The sequence below is a fragment of the Leucoraja erinacea genome, chromosome 3 (genome assembly GCF_028641065.1).
Source record: "Leucoraja erinacea ecotype New England chromosome 3, Leri_hhj_1, whole genome shotgun sequence".
NCBI lineage: Eukaryota > Metazoa > Chordata > Chondrichthyes > Rajiformes > Rajidae > Leucoraja > Leucoraja erinaceus.
In genome coordinates, this window is record NC_073379.1 from 17,103,718 (window position 1) to 17,127,453 (window position 23,736).

General features: G+C 48.8%; 1 protein-coding gene across 1 annotated transcript; it reads right to left on the reverse strand.

The window, feature by feature from the left end:
* Positions 1–1,773: 1,773 nt before the first annotated feature.
* LOC129695351 (hsp90 co-chaperone Cdc37-like 1) lies at positions 1,774–22,294 on the reverse strand. Its single transcript, XM_055632215.1, has 7 exons — positions 22,001–22,294; positions 18,112–18,393; positions 16,670–16,772; positions 15,066–15,181; positions 12,071–12,193; positions 9,693–9,875; positions 1,774–4,049 (listed from the first exon to the last, which is right to left on the reverse strand). The coding sequence occupies exons 1-7, from the start codon at positions 22,136–22,138 to the stop codon at positions 3,942–3,944; spliced, it is 1,053 nt and encodes a 350-aa protein (XP_055488190.1). The 5' UTR covers positions 22,139–22,294; the 3' UTR covers positions 1,774–3,941.
* Between the last annotated feature and the right edge of the window lie 1,442 nt (positions 22,295–23,736).

The window sequence follows — 23,736 nt, forward strand, 5'->3', positions numbered from 1 at the left end:
CCTTCCAAAGCCACCACATCCTTCCTGTAATGGGGCGACCAGGACTACACACAATACTCCAAATGTAGCTTGAGCAAAGTCCTATAAAGTCTGACGATAGAAAGGAGCGGGGAACGAATGGGACAAGCTGTATGTTTCGTGCTGACACGGACCTTGACGATAAAACCTTAGATTTGAGGCCACACTTAAAATTAATTTCAGCGAAACGACAGAGGGCCAACGTGAATACATGTCAAACAGCGGCATGGAGAATCACAAATGTGCAAGGCATAAATCGTCCAAAAAGCAGGAGTAAAATTAATTGATCCACAAGAGTAAATAAAAGGGGGTAGCATATTGTCAAATTTACAGGAGGGCTATTAAATGTAGAGTGAATGTTTAGAATGTTAATTTTGGTTACTTACTGTAATTGCTTTCATCTTTATGCAACCTGTAACAATTTGCATTATCAAAATAAACAATTGAGCAGCACGGTGGCACAGTTAAGCCCCTTATCCACGATGAGAGTTTACCCAAGAGCTCCGCTGGGTTAAAAAAAATCAAACTCGTGGTACTTCATCACTAGTATTTTTTAACTCTTGGAAATTTTTCACTGTTCAAAAAACGTCACGAGTTTCCGCGTTTCCCCCAGTACCTGCCGCTAGCATTACGAGCCGCTACGAGACATCCACGAGCTCCGACTACGTACATTCTATGTAATTACCACGAGTTAGATTTTTTTTTTAAACTCGGGAGAGCTCTTGGGTAAACTCGCATCGTGGGGCAGGGCCTTTACTGCCTTACAGTGGCAAAGACCCGGGTTCAATCCTGGCCACGGAGTCTGTACGGAGATTGCACGCTCTCATGTGGCCACATTGGTTTTATCCGTGTTCCACCCATATCCCAAACAGGTGCAGGTTCATGTTAATTGGCATCTGTAAATTGTCCCTAGTGCGTTGGATGCAAAACTGGTATAACATAGAATTAGTGTGCAGGTGATTCTGAACTCAAGTGTGTTGAACGGCCCATTTTCACGTTGCAACTTCAAATTCCTCTTCGGATTGGTTACATTGTTGTGAAGAGGCTTGCGTGGCCCCATGATTCCGAGAGCGATGCCGTCGGAAGCACCAGCTTCTGGTATGGCCCCCCATGGCGGTAAGGTCGAGGATGAGGGTCCAGACTAAGAATGATCCAACCTACAAGACCTCAACGGCAGACTAGGCGGACAGTTATCTTGAACTCAACAGCTGTGAAGGCGGATGAAGGCTGCAACAGGTCTATCAGCTACAATTGTCTTGGTTCCCTTGCCATGGGAATGAGTTGATTGATTTGTGAAGGAGCGTGTGCTTCTTGGAGTGCAACGTCAAGTACACGTTAAACAAACACACGCACAGGCGTCTTCGTTCTGAGCTGCAAAGCCAGGACTGGACTCATAAGCCACCTGAGAGTCCATAAAAACAACAGAATGTAGACCATCATCTTCAACCTCGAGGCATAGCCATGTCGATCTTCAAATTAAAATTCAGATTTATGCCTAGCATTACTGCTATTAATTTGTTGTATTTTTTTTATTATATTCATGTGTGATGTTTACACTGTTAAGCTGCAGCAAAAGTAATAAATGTCATTGTTCTGCCGCTGATACATATAACAATTAAACATTTGACTCTATCAATGATAGAAAATAAACTCCAAGCCAATAAACCTCCCCTGTTTAAATCTTGTTCAGGATCTCCCTTAAAATCCTGTATCTGAGATAATGTGATGGGAATGAAGATCCTAGGAGAACTACCATCCTTATTTTCAAGTTTATTCATACCAAGCAATTAATTTTCTCTTTTAAAAAGCATAGTAAATAAATCAGTGCAACTAAGTTATCGTTCAGCATCCTTAGAAGGTGCAAATTTTCATTTTGCAACGTTTGTATACAGATCTGCAGATAGACTTGGCAACAAAAAAAAACACATATACAAGCAGTTACATCATGGACAATGATTAAATAAAATTGGGTGAACCATAGGAGACGAGATTACTTGGAAACCAAGACTCTGCAGTCAATGGCTTTTTCTAGAACCACATCTTGCCTCCGCTATTACTGATTCAAGTTTTGCGTGAAGAGTGCAATGCCAGACACCCATTACAAAATATCCGAGCCTCACAGTATCAGGTTTAGCTTGTCCAGTCAAACAATATCTTTTGACACTCATTTCACTGGTGTCAGTACTGTACATTTATTCACAAGAATACAAAAAGTCAGTGTTTTTCATGGATCGCCCCAACCAAACCACTGCAGCTCCAAGCAGTTCGGATTGTACAAACTCCTTATCTTTATCACTCAGGAATTCACTTTTTTAGTTCAGAGAACTTGAGCAATATATAGAAGCATCATTGCGTTATACAGATTAACTGGGAACCATAGTCAGTAAATTCCATCCTCCCAAAATGCAATATAATTAATCAATTCTGCTCCTGTGATTCAGACGTCCATGACAAAAGAGGTAGACAGCTGTTTCCACAACTGTGCTGTCAATTTAAAAGTGTGCGCGTGCGCACACACACACTCACATAATAACCTGGCTGTGAAATCAGGGTTGCCCTGTACTGCTTGAGAGCTCTGCAGAAACTTCTCTGCACATCACAACAGCGACTCCTCCACTCACCTCTACTGCAGTCTGTTCTCGTTTCCAGAACCCCACCCTCCAAATCTTTCCTCCACGGTGCAAAAGCTGTGCCACAAGAAACTGTGGTGGCTGGAATCTCCAGCAAAAAAAAAAAAATTGCAAAGCTCTGGAAGAGCTAAGCAGGTCAGTTTGCATCTGCTGAGGGAATGGCAGGCGCCATTTCGGGTCTGGACCTTTTAGACTGATTGGTAGTGACGTGGAGGGGGAAAGCTGGAGGAGAGGTCGTGGCAGGGGCAAAGCCTCTTGAAAGACATTGCAGATCCGAATGGGATGTCGAATTTGGGATTCCCACGTGCGAATCCTCTGCCTATTAAGCCCTGCTGCTGATCATCAGGATTCTATTGTCCACAGAGCACAAGCGTGCTTTACTGACGCCAGATGTAAAGTTGCGTTGCCAGTCTGACCCAGACGCCATGAACTTCCAAGGCCGAAGCATTGCTTGAATGGAAGCGGAACCCTGTTTTAGTATTACCAAATGCCAAAACGGTTCCCAAATCAGAACTTGAGACTTGCCAAGCTGCCAATGAACCCCTTCTAAAAAAAAATTAAAAAATCAAAAGTGGGCGATGAGAGGTCGGTTTTCAGATCCGCTTGCAAAGTGCGGCCTTCTCTCCTAGTTTCCTATGAACTTTTCATTTCAAACATTCCAGGATTTAGGCAGATGTTAATTTGTTAAAATTACAGTACTGCACAGCAGGGTAAATTTGCTGAAAGGTTAGTACGGATGGGAAATCTATTCATGCTCACAGTATTATTGCTTGCGCTGAGAGAAATGTACACTCTGCAGCAGAGGTCCAAGGCACGATTCCCTTTTGTCTCAAAAACAACATTTTCAGTACCTACTTCCCACTGGGCTGCCTCCTGCCTCGCTTGTCAGGAACTCAGCCCCCTATGAAGCAGCTGCACACCAGAGAAATGGAGGCGGAGGAGAAAAAACCCTGTGCATAATTTACTCTGGAATCTGACGGACCAATTCCACTGGGTAGCATGCTTTTGTCGAGGATGGGGGAGGAGGAGAGAACATGGATCCACGAATCCTGCACTGCACTTCAAAACAGCCATCCTCAAGATGCTCAAACATCCGATTCATACCACCATCAGTTTGGGGTTCAATAAAACACAGCTAATTTTGTTTTGTTTTTTAAAACACTCCTGCCGAATATAAAGTGCAGCATTCGAACAGGCAAGTTAACAGTTACATACAAAAATAGCCGGCTTCTCTTCCACTGTAGTGAAAATGTTTTATGTGGATTTCTAGTAGACAGCGTTATTGCTAAACATTTACGATATGTCCATTCTAGGCTCTTCACTCCTCTCCTCTTTGGCTTCTTGAGTACGGTAGATCCTTAGGCCTGCATCAATGTAGTGCTGCAAGTATTGCTCGGCAACCTGTAGAAGAGAAACACAGGGAGCTCGATCACGATTGCTGACCTGGCACAGGGGGACGAAGAACGCAACATTAAGGCGACATGTGCTTGCACTCAAACTGTCAAAGGGGATGTTTGTTCACTTTGAAAGCAACCTGCTGGCCGACTAAGTCATGGAAACTGTATCAGTTGTGAATGGAAATTAAGAGAAGGAAATACATGGTATAGTGCTAGCATACGGGGATCATTGGTCGGCACAGACTCAGTGGGCCAAAGGGCCTGTTTCCGTGCAGTATCTTTAAACTAAACTAAAATGCTTTGCCATACTGGCCCAACCCCATACTTGTGGGGTTCATAGGACCACAAGACACCAGAGCAGATTTGGGCCATTTGCCCCATCGAGTCTCCTCTGCTATTCAATCATAGCTGATCTATATTTCCACTCACAACCCCCTTTGTTGGACTCCTCGTAACCTCTGACGCCCATCATCTTGGTTACGTAAACTGCTTGTGGAGGCGGAGTACAGGCCACTGCTGGTTCTGTCCGGTACTAAAAGTTGCCGAGGAATTATCCAAAACACACAGCTGCCTCAGCTTCCCAGATACCAACTATTTTTCAAACAGCCAAATCTGAAATCTCTGTGATCGGGGATCAATAGAATGGATCCACTACAGGACATTCCCAAGATGTGAAATACATTACACAAATGCAATATAAACAATGCTACAGAATGAAGGACCACTTGAAACCAGCTCCCACGTGCATCTTGTGCCTCAGAATCTAATGAAAAGCATGGGGGCTAGCAGCCAAGATTGTCTTGATTTCCACGTTCCTTAACCTAGACTGCCATTACATTTAGGGCCAAGGGATGCAGTCCCCCCCCCCCCCCCCCCCCCAGCTTGATCCACACAACATTGATGCTGCAGCCTGTATCCAAAGCCTTGCGCCTGGGGCGGCACGGTGGTGCAGCGGGAGAGTTGGTGCCTTACAGCGCCAGAGATGCAGGTTCGATCCTGGCTATGGGTGCTCGTCTGTATGGACTTTGTACGCTCTCCCCAAGACCACTTGGGTTTTCTCCGAGAACTTCAATTTCCTCCCACGCTCCAAAGACATGCAGGTTTGTAGGTTAATTGGCTTGGCATAAATGCAAACATTGTTCCTCTTGTAGGTTAGTGTCACTGTGCGGGGATCGCTGATCGGTGCGGACTCAGTGGGCCGTTTCAGCGCTGTATCTCTAAACTAAACACAAAGCTGAATCACAGATCAGTCTTGGGGTGCACACAAAATTGGGCTGCCATTTGGTGAATATCGGGAACAGACCATTTCAGGTGTGCTATGTAGGGAGTGTGTTAAATTAGGAATATTCCATCTTTAACAATGCAGTTATTTCACTGCAGTCAAGCGAGCTGGTGTTTCATTGCGAATGGACACAAAATGCTGGAATAACCAGCGGGACATAGAAACATAGAAATTAGGTGCAGCAGTAGGCCATTCACCCCTTCGAGCCTGCACCGCCATTCAATATGATCATGGCTGATCATCCAACTCAGTATCCCATACCTGCCTTCTCTCCATACCCTCTGATCTCCTTGGCCACAAGGGCCACATCTAACTCCCTCTTAAATATAGCCAATGAACTGGCCTCAACTACCCTCTGTGGCAGAGAGCTCCAGAGATTCACCACTCTCTGTGTGAAAAAAGTTCTCCTCATCTCGGTTTTAAAGGATTTCCCCCTTATCCTTAAGCTGTGACCCCTTGTCCTGGACTTCCCCAACATCGGGAACAATCTTCCTGCATCTAGCCTGTCCAACCCCTTAAGAATTTTGTAAATTTCTATAAGATCCACTCTCAATCTCCTAAATTCTAGAGAGTATAAACCAAGTCTATCCAGTCTTTCTTCATAAGACAGTCCTGACATCCCAGGAATCAGTCTGATGAACCTTCTCTGCACTCCCTCTATGGCAATAATGTCCTTCCTCAGATTTGGAGACCAAAACTGCACGCAATACTCCAGGTGTGGTCTCACCAAGACCCTGTACAACTGCAGTAGAACCTCCCTGCTCCTATACTCAAATCCTCTTGCTATGAAAGCCAACATACCATTCGCTTTCTTTACTGCCTGCTGCACCTGCATGCCTACCTTCAATGACTGGTGTACCATGACACCCAGGTCTCGCTGCATCTCCCTCTTTCCCAATCGGCCACCATTTAGATAATAGTCTGCTTTCCCGTTTTTGCCACCAAAATGGATAACCTCGCATTTATCCACATTATACTGCATCTGCCAAACATTTGCCCACTCACCCAGCCTATCCAAGTCACCTTGCAGTCTCCTAGCATCCTCCTCACAGCTAACACTGCCCCCCAGCTTACTGTCATCCGCAAACCTGGAGATATTGCCTTCAATTCCCTCATCCAGATCACTAATATATATTGTAAATAGCTGGGGTCCCAGTACTGAGCCTTGCGGTACCCCACTAGTCACTGCCTGCCATTGTGAAAAGGACCCGTTTACTCCTACTCTTTGCTTCCTGTTTGCCAGCCAGTTCTCTATCCACATCAATACTGAACCCCCAATGCCGTGTGCTTTAAGTTTGTATACTAATCTCTTATGTGGGACCTTGTCGAAAGCCTTCTGGAAGTCCAGATACACCCCATCCACTGGTTCTCCCCTATCCACGCTACTAGTTACATCCTCGAAAAATTCTATAAGATTCGTCAGACATGATTTACCTTTCATAAATCCATGCTGACTTTGTCCAATGATTTCACCACTTTCCAAATGTGCTGCTATCCCATCTTTAATAACTGACTCTAGCAGTTTCCCCACTACCGATGTTAGACTAACTGGTCTGTAATTCCCCGTTTTCTCTCTCCCTCCCTTCTTAAAAAGTGGGGTTACGTTTGCTACCCGCCAATCCTCTGGAACTACTCCAGAATCTAAAGAGTTTTGAAAGATTATTACTAATGCATCCACTATTTCTGGAGCTACTTCCTTAAGTACTCTGGGATGCAGCCTATCTGGCCCTGGGGATTTATCGGCCTTTAATCCATTCAATTTACCCAACACCACTTCCCGACTAACCTGGATTTCACTCAATTCCTCCAACTCCTTTGACCCGCGGGCCCCTGCTATTTCCGGCAGATTATTTATGTCTTCCTTAGTGAAGACGGAACCAAAGTAGTTATTCAATTGGTCCGCCATATCCTGGTTCCCCATGATCAACTCACCTGTTTCTGACTGCAAGGGACCTACATTTGTTTTAACTAATCTCTTTCTTTTCACATATCTATAAAAACTTTTGCAGCATCTTTGGAGAGAAGGCTTAGGTGACAATCCGGGTTGTGACCTTTCTTCAGACTGACGTGTTGAAGATGGTTCCCGATCCAAAACGTCACCCAAGCCTTCTCTCCAGAGATGCTGCCTGCCCCACTGAGTTAATCCAGCATTTTGTGTCTATCTTTGGGGTAAATCAGCATCTGCAGTTCCTTCGTACACATGGAGTTTCATTGTGAAAGATTTATGGAAAATGGGAGCCAAGTACAAGGCTATTGGTGAGGGCTACTGACAAATGCATCTGCAAAGATCTGTGAGGATTTTAATCTAGCAATCACCAGAGGTACTCAACAATACCAGCACCCAGAGTCTCCAAGTACTCTGGTGATGGTACGCAGTCTGCCCCAGCACAACAGGGGAACTGTCCGGTTAGTGGGGAATGGACACTTGGACAGTTACATGGATAGGTTCGGTTTGGCGGGGGGGCGTTCTCCATGGACTGTCATCTTGTCGTGGTGGAGAAGCTTGTGTGTACCTGAGATCCTGAGAGCGATGCCGTCTGGAGCGATGCTCCTGGTAGGGCCACCCATGGCTGTAAGGTCGAGGAGGAGGTCTCTGACAAAGAGCAATTCGACCAAGCCCTCGATGGTGGAACAGGCGGAGGACGATGGCTGACCTTAGTGGAGCGTCACAACGGCTGGGAAGGCGGATGAAGGCTGCAGCAGAAAAGGGTCTCCGGTCGTCTTGGACTCCAAGCCACTGGATCCTGACCCAGATGTGTCAAGGACCGTGGGGTGGCTGTCTGTGCACCAGTCTCCCCAAGTTAAACAAAGTCACGCACAGGCGTCCTCCATATAGGGAATAGCATATATGGTCCATATATGGCCAGCCACGACTGATGGGGGCCTAAGAAGGGGGGAGGGATATGGACCAACTGGGACTTGGAAGGGGCTTCTGGGTTAGCATGGATGAATTGGGCCACAGGGCCTGCTTCCGTGTTGTATGAATCGATGATGGGAATTATTTGCAAGTCAGGAAGGTTTGTAATTTGTCGGTAATTTATATCCTCATTGCTGGGTTTGTTGGTGGCAGGGATGTTGTCTGGTCGGCCCCGGTTTGATGGGGCAACATTGCACAACTCCCCTGGCTTGCCAGGTAACGGAGGAAAGGTTTGCACCATAGGAAGCAACGCGGTTGCTGATCAGAGGGCGGTGCGGAAGGCTCCCTCCCGTTCCCGCCTGATGGGAGCATGCCAGGTTTTCAAAGAAAACACACACGTTGGGGGAGGCCAGCCATAGCTCATCTCCCTGGGAAGGAATGTTCCGTGAAGCTGAATCCAGAAAGTAGGAGAGAGGAAAAGCAAAAAACAAAAAAAAAAGGACCTTTTCAAGCCTGATCAGAACTTTGCTTAGCACATTCTGGAGAATGTGGACATCTTGCAACTGGAAACACCGTTTGAGCTCTTGGAAGGCGGAAATAACTTGTTATAATGGAGATCAAGAGCTCATTCCATATCTCCATGGCAGCGAGAGGGGTGGAACCTTTTGGCTGGGCTGCAATCACAGAATGACCTTTTGACAATCTTCCACAAAAGAGTGGCAGGAAATATCTCTACACTCAACAGGTTAAGCAAGGGTGTTAATGATGGCAAGGTGAGGGGGTCAAGGATTGATTTTGAGGAGAGGGGTCCAGTATCGATTTTAGCAAGGCTTTTGACATCGCTCCACTTGGCTGACTGGTCAGTTCATAAGTTATATGAGCAGAACTAGGCCGTTCGGCTGTCATTCAATCATGGCTGATCTTTCTTTCCCTCTCTCCTGCCTTCACCCCACACCCCGAGTACTAATCAAGACCCTGTCAATCTCCACCGTAACAATATCCATGGATTGGCGTCCACAAGCCTTCTGTGGCAATGAATTCAGAATAGTATAGGCCATGGAATGGCAGCCATTCAAATCCAAGACATGCTCAAGAATTGGTCTTCAGGTACTCTGGTGACTGGAAGGCTGCTTCTGGTGGGACCAACAGGAGCTGAACAATATATTTCTAGATGTATGTAGCAAACGTTTAGGGTCTCACATCATACAGGGGCACATTCCGAAATGTGCAGATTAGAGCAGACTGCTTTTAATTTGGGCCAAGCTTTACTGCAGTGCTTTTGGAACACGGAGATGAGGCACAGGCCGAGAAGAAAAATGGGAAAGATGGACAACAAAGCAAAAACTGGATGGCAGACGTATGCACACGGCTTCAACCCCAAACACAAGTTTGACTGCACTTGAACTCAATTTGCTAAAAAACAAACCACATACTCAGATATTTTGCCGCATTGCAAACCTGGACACGAAGGATAAAATGAAGTGAATCCCATAGTGTAAGGTACTTGCCTGTGGCAAAGACTTGAACACCTCCACAGGATGCAGAGCACAAGCATCCAAGCGATTCTGGTGTAACACTGCCTTCTGCGTTGGCACCGTCTCAGTGGATTTTGCTTCGGCAAATTCTCGGACCCTCTGGATAAATGCGTCTAGTTCAGCGTTGAAAGCTTCCATGTATCCCTCTTCAGCTATCTTCGTGTGGGGGTGAAGCGAGCCAGTGAGAAACAAGAACAGATGGCATTGTGAACAATTCAATATATCAGGATTGTGAAGGACTTGTGCAGCCCTACCTAATGTAACAGGACAGTATACCAGGAGAACATATCTCTGAGTAGGAAGGCAAAGATTTAGGCAGTCCGATTAGTTCCCTTTGGTTCTGCTTTGGTAATAAACAAGGTGGGTGGAATAGATTTAACACTGGTTTGATTGCCAATGGCTCCAATCGCAATGGAAGCCAATCGCCCCGGACTCCAGGATTGATCCCAACAATGCGGCGCGGTGGCGCAGCGGTAGATGCAGCCTCACAGCACCAGAGACCCAGGTTCGATCCTGACTACGGGTGCTGTCTGTATGGTGTTTGCGAGTTCTCCCTGTGATGGTGTGGGTGCTCCAGTCTCCTCCCACTTGAACACATGCAAGTTGGTAGGTTAATGGGGTCAAGGAAAGAGTGTTCTCGTCGTGGCCCTGTTGCCACCTATCTTTCCACCGCCACGCACAAGAAGCGCTCGACAGACACCATCGTGTGCAGATGCCGAGAAGTGTGTTCAGCTCTGGCTGAACGACTTCTAACCTCGTGTGTGGACTCAATAAAAAGAAGTTGGTTAATTGGTTTCTGCAAAAAATGATCCTTCGTATGTAGGATAGTACTAGTGCATGGGTGATCACTGGTCAGGGCTGACCCAGTGGGCCGAAGAGCCCGTTTCCATGCTGTATCTCTAAACTATACTACATACGGCATCTTTCCTGTTGAGTTTGCATGCCTTTCTTGTAATTGTATGGTTTTCTGGGTGCTCCAGTTTCCCCTCAACATCCCAAGAAACGTGCTGGCATGTTACATGGCTCTTGTAAATGTCCCTAATTACGCGGGTAGCAGGAGAACCAAAGTTTTGGACAGAATGGACAGTAGAGCGGGTCAGGCAGCATTTCAGGAGAAGAACATGGTTAGGTGATATATCGGGTCGGTAGTTCCCGGGGAGCCACGCAGGCCCGATCCACCTGCCGAAAAACCGTGACACTGAAGACCAGAACGACGACTGACCACAATGCGCCGTGGTAGCCCAACTTGCCCCCTCCCCCTCCCCCCCCAGGTGACTGCGGTGAAGCCGGACGGCGAGGCCTGTCTGGGCAGAAGGAGCCTCAGAGGTGGCAGTGATGGGAGCCTCGGCAGCGGGAGCCTCGGTGGCAACATGGACCCTCGGCGGGAGCTGGAGACTCAGTGGCAGTGGGGCCTTGCAGTCGATGAACGTGAAGGGAGAGGTGATGACAATGGAGATGACTGTTACTTTTAATTTCAACTTTGTGAACCTTGTGTGTTGTGACTGTCGGCAGACCAATTCCCTCCAGGGATGAAGAAAGTCTTTTCGTATTGTATCGTATCGGAACCCTTCCTCAAACTGACGCCATGTTGGGTTGGAATCTTTCTTCAGTCTGAAGAAGGGTCCCAACCCGAAACGTCACCTACCCATGTTCTCCTGAGATGCTGCCTGACCCACTGAGTTACTCCAGCAAACAACATCATTATCAGTGGAGCAACAATTGAGCTTTACGATCAGGATTTCTAATCTTTATGGGGAGGGAACTTAAAGGGAGTAATTAATTGAACGATAGTGTGGGCAGCACAGTGGCGCAGCTGGTATACCTTGCATGTTCTACCCATGACTGCATAGGATTCCTTCGGATGCTCCGGTTTCTTCCCACATCCAAACGACATGCAGGTTTTGGGAGGTCGACCGGCCTCTGTGAAATTGCTCCAATTTGTAGGGAATGGATGGGAAAGTGGGATAAGCTAGAACTAGTGTGAGCAGGCAAAGGGTCCACTTCCGACGGTCTCTTTAAACAAAACATACAGCACTAAAACAGGCTCTTCCACTGACCATCGATCATACATGATCTCGCTTACGCATCCACTTTCCACACACCAGGAGGAATTGACAGGGAAATTAAATTTAAAGCCTGCACGTTTTGGGGATGTGGGAGGAATCTGGAGCACCAGGAGGCAACCCAGGCGGTCACAGGGAGCATGAGCAAACTGCACACACGACAGCACCCAAGGTCAGCATTGAACCAGGGTCCCTGGAGCTGGGAGGAAGCGGCTCCACCAGCTGCGCCACTGTGCTGCATTTATATTCTATTCCCATTTCCACCATTTTTTTTGGTCATGACCTTACTTTTGCTTTCTCGAAGAACTGCCGGAAGCAGCCCCGGGGATCTTGTTGAAGGCTTCTTCCCAGCTCCATGATGAACTGCATAACAACAGCTTGATGAGCCACTTGCTCCATCAGTGCCTGTTTCTGCAAATTGAACAAGAAGAAGCAAACAAATTATCTTTTGGTGCTAAAGTGTGTGGCAGCAAGAATAAGGAGAAGCTGTATTACAATAACATAAAACAGGTCCTTCCAGAAGATAGACAAAATGCTGGAGCGACTCAGCAGGATAGGCAGCATCTGTGGAGAAAAGGAATGGGTGACGTTTCGGGTCGAGACCCTTCTTCAGACTAATGTTAGGGGAGAGGGAGGTACAGAGATAAGGAAGGAAGTACAAAGTGGGAAAACAGGACAAGGGGAGTGGTGATCAAGGAAAATGTTGAATAGATCACTTTTGGCTGGGAGTTTAGCTGCTTTTTTTTGTCTCTGTTCAAAGCAAACAGAATAAAAAGTAGTGGGAGACAGTAAGACTGGTGGGAGAACTGGGAAGGGGATGGAGAGAGAGGGAAAACAAGGGCTACTTGAAGTTAGAGAAGTCAATGTTCATACCGCTGGGGTGTAAACTACCCAAGAAAAATATGAGGTGCTGTTCCTGAAATTTGCACTGGGTCCCATTGATAATGGAGGAGGCACAGGACAGAGAGGTCAGATTGGGAATAGGAGGGGGAGGAGGGAAAGTGTTTAGCAACCAGGAGATCAGATAGGTTTTGGCGGACTGAGCGGAGGTGTTCAGCGAAACGATCACTAAGCCTGCGCTTGGTCTGGCCAATATATAAGAGTCTACACCTGGAAAAACGAAAACAGTAGATGAGATTGGAGGAGGTGCAAGTGAACCTCTGCCTCACCTGAAAAGACTGTTGGGGTCCTTGGACAGAGTCGAGGTGGGAGGTACAGGGACAGGTGTTACATCTCCTACGGTTGCTGGGGAAAGTACCCGGGGAGGGGGTGGTTTGGGTGGGAAGGGAGTTGCGGAGGGAACGGTCTCTGCGGAAAGCAGTGGAGATGGGAAGGTGTGACTCGTGGTGGGATCCCGTTGGTGGTGGCGAAAATGTTGGAGAATTATGTGATGTGTGCGACGGCTGATGGGGTGGACGATGAGGACAAGGGGGACTCTGTCCCTGTTACAACTGGGAGAGGGGGAGCAAGAGCGGAGCTGCAGGATATTTCGAGAAGACCCCAGTGAGGGCCTTGTCTATGATGGAAGAGGGGAACCCTCATTCCCTAAAGAATGAGGACCTCTCTAGGGCGTAGATGGAGGAATTGGGAGTAGCGGATTGTCTCTACAGGAAGCAGGTTGGGAAGAAGTGTAGTCTATATTACAGGAAGCAGGATGGGTCCTTCCAGAAGCTAGCGACTGTCCGATTCACCTCTACCGCATTTAGGACGTTGGACTGTGCCTATGGAACTGACACGCGACAATGCTGAGATCTATATTCTGCACTCTGTATCTTCCCCTTTGCTTTATTGATGTATTTGAGTTTCACTGATCAGAAGCCAGCTGAACTCAGGCCAGAAAATTATAATGGCCGCAAGAACAGGTTAGAGACTGGGCATCCCATAAGAACTGCAGATGCACATTAATGCACAAAAGGACACAAAGTGCTGGAGTACCTCAGGCAGCATCCGTGGATCACATAGATAGGTGACGTGCCAGGTCTGGACCCTTCTTCAGACTGATGGTTGGGGTGAGGGGGGGGGGGGGAAGAGAGAAAGCTGGAAGAGAAGAGGGCAGGATAAAACCTGCTTCAGAGCCAAAACGTCGTTCATCCCTGTTCTCCAGAGATGCTGCCAGACCTGCTGAGTTACTCCAGTGCTTGACGGCCGTCTGATTGTATCCAGGTATGGTGTATCTGGTGTGATTGGATCGCATGCAAAAAAAAACTATTCACTACAACAATAACAAATGCAAAGCCAAACAGTGCAGCCTAGGAACCACCTCTTTGGCCCTCAATACCTGTGCTGAACATGATCCCTTTGAAAAAACTCTTATCATCTTCCATTCCTTTCACAAGTAAGGGGCGTGCTTCACTGGGTAAGTAAACTATCTGTCACTGGATTAAGTATGATGCTTTCCTTGCAGGTTACCAGCTGGTTCTTTAATAACATAACCACATTATAAATTAAAAATTCACTGACATTTAGTAAAAGCACCTTTGCTTCTGAACCCACTGTTTCCCCCATATAGAAAATGGCAATAAACAGGAATCAACTGAACTGCTAAGGTACAATCAACCCAAAACACTGCGCAGGAAGGAAATGCAGATGCTGGTTTTGGATAGGCGATGCTTCAGGTCGAGACCCTTCTTCAGACCCGAAAGCAAGGGTCTGAATAAGGGGTAGGCCATTCAGATCAGAAATGAGGAAAAACTTTTTTACCCAGAGTTGCGAATCTGTGGAATACTCTGCCTCAGAAGGCAGTGGAGGCCAATTCTCTGGATGCTTTCAAGAGAGAGAGCGGAGTCAGGGGATATGCGGAGAAGCAGGAACAGGGTACTGAATGTGGATGATCAGCCATGAATGGCAATGCTGTCTCGAAGGGACGAATGGCCTACTCCTGCACCTATTGTCTATTGAAACGTCACCCATTCCTTATATCCAGAGATGCTGCCTGTCCCGCTGAGTTATTCCAACATTTTGTGACTATCTACAGCCCAAAACATTGACTGTTTCTCTACCAATGCCACCTGATTTGCCCGATTTCGTCTTTCAATCAAGACTCCAGTCTTTTTTTGCTTTAAATGTATGTTTCACTGTCAGACGTATAGAGAACAGAACAATGAAATTGCTACCTTCAGCAGCAGAACAGGCCTGCTCAATTTAAAGTGGAGGCATTAACCCAAATTAGACCAGGGTTAATGGTCTCATTCGGGTCCAGGCAAATAGACCTGAATGAGACAGACCAGGCAAAAATATGCTCCCCACAGCCCTGAACAGAAGTTATTAAATCTCTCCCACTTACCTCCTCCTCTTTTAAATGAAAGCACCACTTTATCAAGTAATTAGCAGTCTCTTGACAAACAAGGTGAGGGTGGTCGGACAAATATCTCTGGCTGTCAACCCACCGCTTCAACATGCCTGACGGGAAAGAAGGTACGTTACTCCAGCATTTGCTGCCACCAATGCGACCATTACATTGGCGAGAATGAGCAAGAGGCAATTTCACACAGTAAATTTCACACAGTAAAACATGTATTGTGCATCGGCTACAAAATTCCTTCAAGGTGACAATGTGGGCGGCACGGGGGCGCAGCGGTAGAGTTGCTGCCTTTCAGCGCCAGAGACCCTGGTTCGATCCCGACTGCGGGTGCTGTCTGTACGGAGTTTGCACATTCTCAGTGACCGCGTGGCTTTCCTCCGGGTGCTCCGGTTTCCGCGCACATTCCAAAGACGTACAGGGTTGTGGGTTAATTGGCTTCTGTAAATTGTCCCTAGTGTGCATGACAGCGCGATTGGCTGTCGGCATGGGCTTGGTGGGCCGAAGGACCCGTTTCCACACTGCGTCTCTTAAAAACTGCATATTTCTGACTGCAGATGGGGGAAGAATTTGCATGAGATGGAATTTCAATGCAGCATTGCCCTTCTAATTTAGAACAGCACAGTGGCTCAGCTAGTGGAGCTGCATTTCACCGAGCCAGTGACCCGAGTTTGATTTTGAACCTGGGCTCTGTCTATGATGAGTTTGCACACGCTCCATGTGGCCACATGGGTTTCCTCCAAGTGCTTCAGTTTGGAATGGAATACTTTATTGTCACATGCGACTAGACACAGTGAAATTCTTTGTTTGCACACTCACATCCCAGAGACATACGGGTTTGTGGATTAACTGGCCTCTAAAAGTGCAGGGAGTGGATGAGGAAGTGGGATAACACACAACTAGCACGAGTGGATGATCAATGGTTGTTGTGGACTCGATGGGCCGAAGGATCCGTTTCCATGCTCTCCCTCTCTCTAAACTAATAAAAAACGAATTCTGGATGTAGAAAGAAGCCAGAATGGATACTTTTAAATACGTTTGGGCAGCTTCCAACCTAGTGGTATGAATATTGAATTCTCTAACTTCAAGTAACTCTGCACCCTCTGTCTCCATCCCTCCCCCACCCAAGTCGCGCCAGGCTCCTGTTCTCAACTAGCAAACAGACAACAATGTCCGAAGATGGGTCTCGACCCGAAACGTCGCCTATTCCTTCTCTCCATAGATGCTGCCTCACCTGCTGAGTTTCTCCAGCATTTTTGTCTACCTTCCAAACAGCTAACAGTAGCCTGTTTCTTTTGTCATCGTTACTTTGTTACTTTTTCGTATATCTTTCATTCATTTGTTTTAGATGGGTGGAGATGAGGGGGAGATGGAGACCTCATTGATGGAGAGATTTCACCGTTAGCGCGTCATGTATGAGATGTGAATCACAGAAAAACACACAAATACACTAACACACAAATAAGTATATAGGTGTATGATCTGTTTGGCTGGCAAAACTTTTCACTGTATCTCAGTATGCGTGACAATAATAAACTCAAACCATTTATCATAGCTTACCACATATTGTCCACGTGCTGTCCACTTACCGAAATGCCTGATCTGTTGTTCATATTTCTGTGCAAATGTTGCATTTTTCCCATACTTCTCTTCCTCGACTTCTTTACACTTTATGCTTTTGTTGATCACACTCTGGTATTACAAAAAAATAAAAAAACAAGAATCAATTTATAAGGTGAGTTTTGTTTCATCTCACCACCTTTGATGCATGTCTTGCAGACACACCAGAGGGTGGGGGGAGAAACAGGTTTCTCCATGTCATTTAACCTTGCTGCCTGGATTAGGGGAGGCATTAGCTAAAAGGAGAGATCAGACAAACTTGGATTGGTTTCTCTGGAGCACCGGAGGTTGGGGGACCTGAGACAAGTATATAAAATTATGAGTAGCATAGATAGGGTGGACAGTCAAAACCTTTTTCCACAGGGTGGAAATGTCAATGACTAGAGAGACATTGTTCAATGGGGCAAAGTTCAATGGAGATGTGTGGGCCATGTTTTTACATGAAGAGTGCAGCACGCTGGCTGGGGCTGTGGTTAGCACCAGGTTGAATCCATTCCAGTTTCACACAACCCACCCAACACACCCGTCCCAACACGACCAATAATGGAAAGGCTACGCAGCTCAGCCAATGGAACTTTTCTCAGTGCACGGTTGCTGCCCACCCCCAGAGTGCTTTATTGAATGGCTTGTGGTCCCAAACAACTTTGTGCCTTACATGAAAAGACAGCGAGTGCTGGACCCAGCAGGTCTGGCAGCATCTCTGGCAAACGCAAATAGGTGACATTTTGGGTCAGGACCCTTCTTCAGATTGACTGTGGTGGGGGAGGTGGGGGACGACATACTAGAAAGATACAAGAAGTAGGACAAAGCCTGGCAAGTGATAGGTGATACAGGTGAGGAAGGAAGGTGGATGGACGGAAAAGGCTGGAGTAACTCAGCGGGACAGGCAACATCTCTGGATAGATGGAATGGGTGATGTTTTGGGTCGAGACCCTTCTTCAGAGGTTGATTGGCAGATAGTTGGACAGAGGTCAGCGGCAAAAGATGTGAGGTTAGGAGATAAGGATACAAGTACAAGTAGGGAATCCAAAGGAAAGAATGTGCTTCCTTCATCAAAAAGGACCAGTCGGGTTTTCACAACTTCTTAACAGCTTTGTGTTAGAAGGAACTGCAGATGCTGGTTTAAGCCGAAAATAGACACAAAGAGTTGGAGTAACTCAGCAGCATTTCTGGAGAGTGGGTGACGTTTCGAGTTGAGACCGTTCACCCGAAACGTCGCCCATTCCTTCTCTCCAGAGATGTTGCCTATCCCGCTGAGTTACTCCAGCTTTATTGTTTAGCAGCTCTATATTATTTATTACAACCTTGTACCCCATTTTTGGGATGAGAGTGCGGTGCAAAGGTGTTGGGGTTCTCCCCACTGGTCCAGGGACAACTCTGCGACATGCTTCATGCTGCAAAGATACCGCACCTTATTAAATCCTTCTTTGCTGACAGTGTCAATATTCCACGAACTCAACCTCTCATTCCAGATCAGCTCCTCTTCCTTCTGCCTCCATTCGTCCTCTTTCTTTTTCAGCTCCCAGTATTCAGTCTGTGCTTTGGCACGCTCCTGCTCCAAAGACTCAGAGTTGTGCAGCTCCAGGTTGCAAAGTCTCTGCTGGGCTTCAGCCAGTCTCCACCGGCACTCCACAGTCTTCTGCATCAGCTCCTGCTGCTTGTGACAAACACTCTCCACACCACCCGTGTACACCTAGAACGTACAGGCATTGCCAGTCAGCATCAAAGGACAGCTGGACTCACCACCCATTCACTGTGGAGCAGGGCAAGATGCACAAAAAAAACAACCCAGAATAGAACAGTGTGGTACACTGGAGCAGCTGCCTCACAACGTCAGAGACCCAGCTTCAATCCTAACCTTAGGTGCTGTCTGTGTGAAGTTTGCACGTTCTCCCCGTGACCGCACGGGTTTCCTCCGGGTGCTCATTTCTTCCCACATCTGAAAGATGTGCCGGTTGGTTGGTTACCTGACCTCATGCTTGTATCTCTAAAATAAACTTTACATCCCCTTGTGATGAAACCAGTTCTCCAAGATAAGTCATTAGACTTTAGACATACTGCACAGAAACAAGCCCTTTGGCCTACAAGCGATCACCCCGCACACCAGCACTATCCTACACACGAGCAACAATTTACAACTTTATAGAAGCCAATTAACCTACAACCCTGTATATCTTTGGAATATGGGAGGAAACCAGAGCACCCAAAGAAAATCCACGTGGTCACGGGGAGAACGCGCAAACTCTGTACAGACAGCACCCATAGTCAGTCTCAAACCCGGATCTCTGGCGCAGTCAGGCAACATCTCTACTGCTGCACCACTGTGCCATCCTTGCCAGAACACAGCAACACATACCCAGCAACACGTACCCAGCATGAAGGTAACGCAAGTGGCATAAAAGTGGCAGGTAGAGAGAACCTGACCCCACTCATGAAGGTGTGCAAATTAAATATTGACTCTCAATCTTTGCAGAAAAAGGATAGGTGACATTTCATGTCAAGACCTTTCTTCAGACTAAAAGTATGGATTGGGGCCCCATCACCTGTTTTCAGTCTTAAGATGGGTTACGACCCAAAACAAATAGTGGATGTGGAGAGAATGTTGCCACTGGTGGGAGAGTCTGGGACAAGAGGTCCTAGCCTCAGAATTAAAGGAAGTTCCTCTAGGAAGGTGTTGAGGAGGAATTTCTTAAGTCGGATGATGGTGAATCTGTGGAACCCTTTGCTGTGAAGGTAGTCAATGGATATTTTTAAGGCACAGATAAGATAGATTCTCAATTAGTCTATGTGTCAGGGGTTATGGGGAGAAGGCAGGAGAGATAGATCAGCCATCAGATTGAATGGTAGAGCAGACTTGATGAGCCAAGTAGCCTAATTCTACTCCTATCACTTAAGTACTGATAAATCTAATCACCCCCCCCCACCACACAGATATCCTCTAACCCCCAGAAACCCCCACATCCCCCCCCTCTTCACACCCCCCATTCACCCTAATCTCCTCCCCCCCAACCCTTTTCTATCCCCTCACCCCCCCCCCCCCCCCCCCCACCCCACCCCCCCGTCTCCACCCTCTATGTCCCAAGTTATAGGAGCAGAATTAAGCCACTTGGCCCATTGTCTACTCCACCATTCAGTCATAGCTGAACTATTTCTCCCTCCTGACCCCATTCTCCTGCCATCTCCCCATACACCTGAACTAATCAAGAATCTAGCCTTAAAAATGAGTTAGACACAAAAGGCTGGAGTAACTCAACGGGCCAGGCAGCATCTCTGGAGAGAAGGAATGGGTGATGTTTCGAGACCCCTTCTTCTCTCAGATATTCTAGTATGGAACAACTCATATTAGCACAGATACAACGTAGACAGAGGAATTGAGAGTAGGTGATAGAGTCTTTGCATGAAGCAGGGTGGGAAGAAGTGTAGTCGAGATAGTTGTAGGAATCAGCGGGTATGTAATAGACGTCAGTCAATAGTCTAATTCCTGTGATGGGGAGACTGTGAGATCAAGAACGGGGAGGGTGGTGTCGGAGATGGTCCATGTAAATTTGAATACGGAATAAAAATTGGTGAAGTTGAAGGTCATGAGTTCTACATGTGTGTAGGAGGTAGAACCGATGCAGGCATTAATGTAACGGAGATAGAGTTCGAGGATAGGGCCAGTGTACGCTTGGAACAGGGATTGATCAACATACCCACAAAGGGGGGGGGGGAGATAGTATGGAGTCGAGGTACATGGAAATCATTTCCGTGGGACAGCAGGCAGAAACAATGGGTCTGCCAGGGCAGTTGTGTTTGTGGATTTTGGGAAGAAGGTAAAACCAGGCTGTGCGGGGCTGGGGAACAATAAGGTTGGAGTCTGTGAAGGCAGACAGCCAGAAGTGATGAAATCAGAAATGGTGTTTAAGATTAAGACCTGGTGCTCGTCTGTGGGATCATGGTCCAAGGATAAGTAGGAGGGGGTGTCTGAGAGTTGTTGCCTGGCCTCAGCCCGGTAAAGGTCAGCTTGCCAGACTACCACGGTACCTCCCTTGTCGACGGGTTTGATTATCATGTCGGGGTTGCTGCAGTGAGCGGAGGGCTGTACGTTCAGAGGGGGTGAGGTTGGAGTAGGTGAAGGGAGTGGAAAAGTTAATGCGGTTTATGATGTCCCGCCGGCAGTTATAAATAAAGAGGTCTAGAGAGGCCGTTGTGGGGAGTCCAGGAGGAGGGGGGCAGTGGAGACAGGGTCATCACCGGTTGGTGAGGACAACTTCCCACAGAAAATGGCACGGAGGTCGAGGCGACGGAAGAAAAGTGAATTGCACAGATTCACCAGCCTCTGATTAAAATGTCCCCCTCTCTCCCCCAGCCCCAGCAGCGCGTTCACACCCCCAGCCCCACGTCCACACCCCCCCCCCCCCAGCCCCAGGTCCACACACCCCCAGCCCCAGCCCCCACACCCCCAGCCCCAGGTCCACACCCCCCCCCAGCCCCAGCCCCAGCCCCACACCCCCCAGCCCCAGCCCCCACACCCCCACCCCCCAGGTCCACACCCCCCCAGCCCCAGCCCCAGCCCCACACCCCCAGCCCCAGCCCCACCACCCCCAGCCCCACACACACCCCAGCCCCAGCCCCAGCCCCACACCCCCAGCCCCAGGTCCACACACCCCCAGCCCCAGCCCCACACCCCCAGCCCCAGCCCCACACCCCCAGCCCCAGGTCCACACCCCCCCAGCCCCACGTCCACACCCCCAGCCCCAGGTCCACACCCCCAGCCCCAGGTCCACACACCCCCCAGCCCCAGGTCCACACACCCCCAGCCCCAGGTCCACACACCACCCCAGCCCCAGCCCCAGCCCCAGGTCCACATACCCCCAGCCCCAGCCCCAGGTCCACATACCCCCAGCCCCAGGTCCACATACCCCCAGCCCCACGTCCACACATACCCCCAGCCCCAGGTCCACACACCCCCAGCCCCCAGCCCCAGGTCCACATACCCCCAGCCCCAGGTCCACACACCCCAGCCCCCAGGTCCACACACCCCCAGCCCCAGCCCCAGGTCCCCACACACACCCCCCAGCCCCAGGTCCACACACCCCCAGCCCCAGCCCCAGGTCCACACACCCCCAGCCCCAGGTCCACACACCCCCAGCCCCAGGTCCACACACCCCCAGCCCCAGGTCCACACACCCCCAGCCCCAGCCCCAGGTCCACACACCCCCAAGCCCCAGGTCCACACAAATGCAGCCCCAGGTCCACACACCCCCAGCCCCAGGTCCACACACCCCCAGCCCCAGCCGCGCTCCCGGGTCAACCCGAACCTGACTCTGCCTCAGCCAGCCCGCGTCGGGGATTGGACAGTATCTTCTTCCTCCTCCAGCGGCGGCGGCGGCCTCGTCGTCCTCGTCCTGCTCGTTGTCGGAAGCGGCGCCGGGCAGGCCGGCCCGGTACTCCATCATGCTGGGTAGGGAGGGAGAGGCCTTCACCCTCTTCGCTGCTGCTGCTGCTGCTGCCGCATCCTCCACTTTCACCTCCGTCGTCGCTGTTGTTGTTGTTGCTGCTGCTGCTGCTGCTGCGCCGCCGGGGCCGGCCGCCCGCCCGCCGTAACAAAGCGGCCGCGTCACCGGGGCCCAGCACCCCCTCGTCACGTGACCAGAGCCCAGCGTCACCGGGGGGCCCAGCACAGAGGCACACGTGACCAGCGTCCGCGTCACCAAGATCTTTGCGCGTCACTAGCTGCCCATGCCCCCCCCCGCCACGTGATCAACCATCACGCCGCCGCTCGACCCCCGGCAACGCGTGTCACGTGATCATCAGGCACGTCACCGGCTGCCCCGTCGCCGCGCACGTCACGTGATCAGCGAATGCACCAGCAAAGATCATGGGACACCGGCCCCTCCGGGGCGCGTCACGTGATCCCCGGCCAGGGTCACGTGGGCCCATGGGCCTGCTGCTGCCCAAAGCAACTTTGCAGCCGCTGCCGCCCACAACATATTCCGACCCGCACACCGCAAGACGGAAGAAGTCACACACACACAATGCTGGAGTAACTCAGCGGGACAGGCAGCATCTCTGGAGAGAAGGAATGGGTTGTGTATTTCTAGCAATGTTACAACATTTTGAGATTTTAAAAATCAAGTCTAATTCCTAATTCACTTTCATATCTTCAGTATTAAAAAAGTTATAATAATAATAATGGTCAGAGGTACAGGAAAATTATGGTTTCTACAGAATGCATCACATCAAAGACATTTTAATAATAATAATACATTTTATTTATGGGCGCCTTTCAAGAGTCTCAAGGACACCTTACCAAAAATTAGCAGGTAGAGGAAAAACATGTAAGGGGAATGAAATAAATAGTAAGAGACATGACTAGTACACAAAGTAAAGACAGAATTCAATACAAAACACAATATGAGGCAATTAATGCACAGATGAAAAGGGAGGGGGACGTGGGGCTAAGGATAGGCAGAGGTGAAGAGATGGGTCTTGAGGCGGGACTGGAAGATTGTGAGGGACACGGAATTGCGGATCAGCTGGGGGAGAGAGTTCCAGAGCCTGGGAGCTGCCCTGGAGAAGGCTCTGTCCCCAAAACTGCGGAGGTTGGACTTGTGGATGGAGAGGAGACCGGCTGATGTGGATCTGAGGGACCGTGAGGGTTGGTAGGGGTAGAGGAGGTCAGTGAGATATGGGGGGGCCAGATGTTGGAGGGCTTTGTAGGTGAGGATCAGGATTTTATAGTTGATCCGGTGGGAGATGGGAAGCCAGTGAAGTTGTTTGAGGACTGGAGTGATGTGATGCCAAGATTTGGTGTGGGTGATGAGTCAGGTGGCTGCGTTCTGGACCAGTTGGAGTCGATTGATGTAGGTGGAGCTGATGCCAAGGAGAAGTGAGTTGCAATAGTCCAGTCGGGAGGAGATGAAGGCATGGATGAGTCTTTCAGCAGCGGGAGGTGTGAGAGAGGGTCTGAGTTTGGCGATGTTGCGGAGATAAAAGAAGGAGGTTTTAATGACATGGCGGATGTGAGGCTCAAGGGAGAGGGTGGAATCAAAGA